This window comes from Penaeus monodon, chromosome 23 (genome assembly GCF_015228065.2).
Source record: "Penaeus monodon isolate SGIC_2016 chromosome 23, NSTDA_Pmon_1, whole genome shotgun sequence".
NCBI classification, from domain to species: Eukaryota; Metazoa; Arthropoda; class Malacostraca; order Decapoda; family Penaeidae; genus Penaeus; species Penaeus monodon.
Window position 1 is genome coordinate 30,247,877 of NC_051408.1, and position 812 is coordinate 30,248,688.

General features: G+C 48.4%; 1 protein-coding gene across 1 annotated transcript in view; it reads left to right on the top strand.

The window, feature by feature from the left end:
• The window catches only part of LOC119587921, a gene marked incomplete in the record, with an annotated part of 12,160 nt that overhangs the window by 10,065 nt on the left and 1,283 nt on the right, over window positions 1–812 (top strand). The window contains 2 exon segments of the mRNA XM_037936632.1: window positions 75–170; window positions 290–464. Coding sequence (XP_037792560.1) covers window positions 75–170; window positions 290–464 — 271 coding nt within the window.

The window sequence follows — 812 nt, forward strand, 5'->3', positions numbered from 1 at the left end:
TAATTTACACTAATGCTGACGGACCTACAATGAATGGAGACGAGAACCCTTACCCTCTGCAATCTTTCTTTCAGCTCAAAAACATAAACATCAAAGGCCTAACAACCTTGCATCGTACACATGAAGTATCCGCGCAGTTCATTGACAACGCCCTCTTCGTCACCATACAGGCAAGACATAAATAAAACTTTCATTTCTTTGATTTCCTCAGCAACCAAGAACAGTTTTCTAATCGAACGCAAATTGCCCGAAACTCAAAGACTATTTCAACCGCAATTTAACCCCCCAGATCGGGACGCAGCAGCTGAAGGCCGGCGCTGATTGGTCTATTTCGGCTTCCCTGATGCCCGCTGTGGGAGGCCATCTTGACGTCGAAGTGGAGAGCCTGTCGGTAACTGTGATGGCCAAGCAGCCGGCTGACATCAGAAGTCCGCCCGTGCTGAGGGAGATTGACATCCAACTCGGTAAAGTGAAGGGAAGGAGGATGGGGAGAGAAAGAAATGGAGGACTGATAGAGAAAATAGACATGGGGAGATGTAGGAATATAAGATCCTGGAAGGGAGGGGCTATGATAAGCGTGGAAGTTTACCGGTTTTGGATGTAAATAAACCCGACAGCTGGTTAGGTGAGTGCGTGAGTCAAGTCATGAGTAGGACGTCAGGTTCAGTGGCTAGGGGAAGGTATTGAAGCGAGCAAGTTAGACTGTTATCCTAACACAGTAACACCTGAACGAGTGCCGCGCCCCAGGGAGAAACACCAGATAGAGTGACCGGGAGTGAGTGACCTGTTTCATGACCCTATACTTCAAGGCC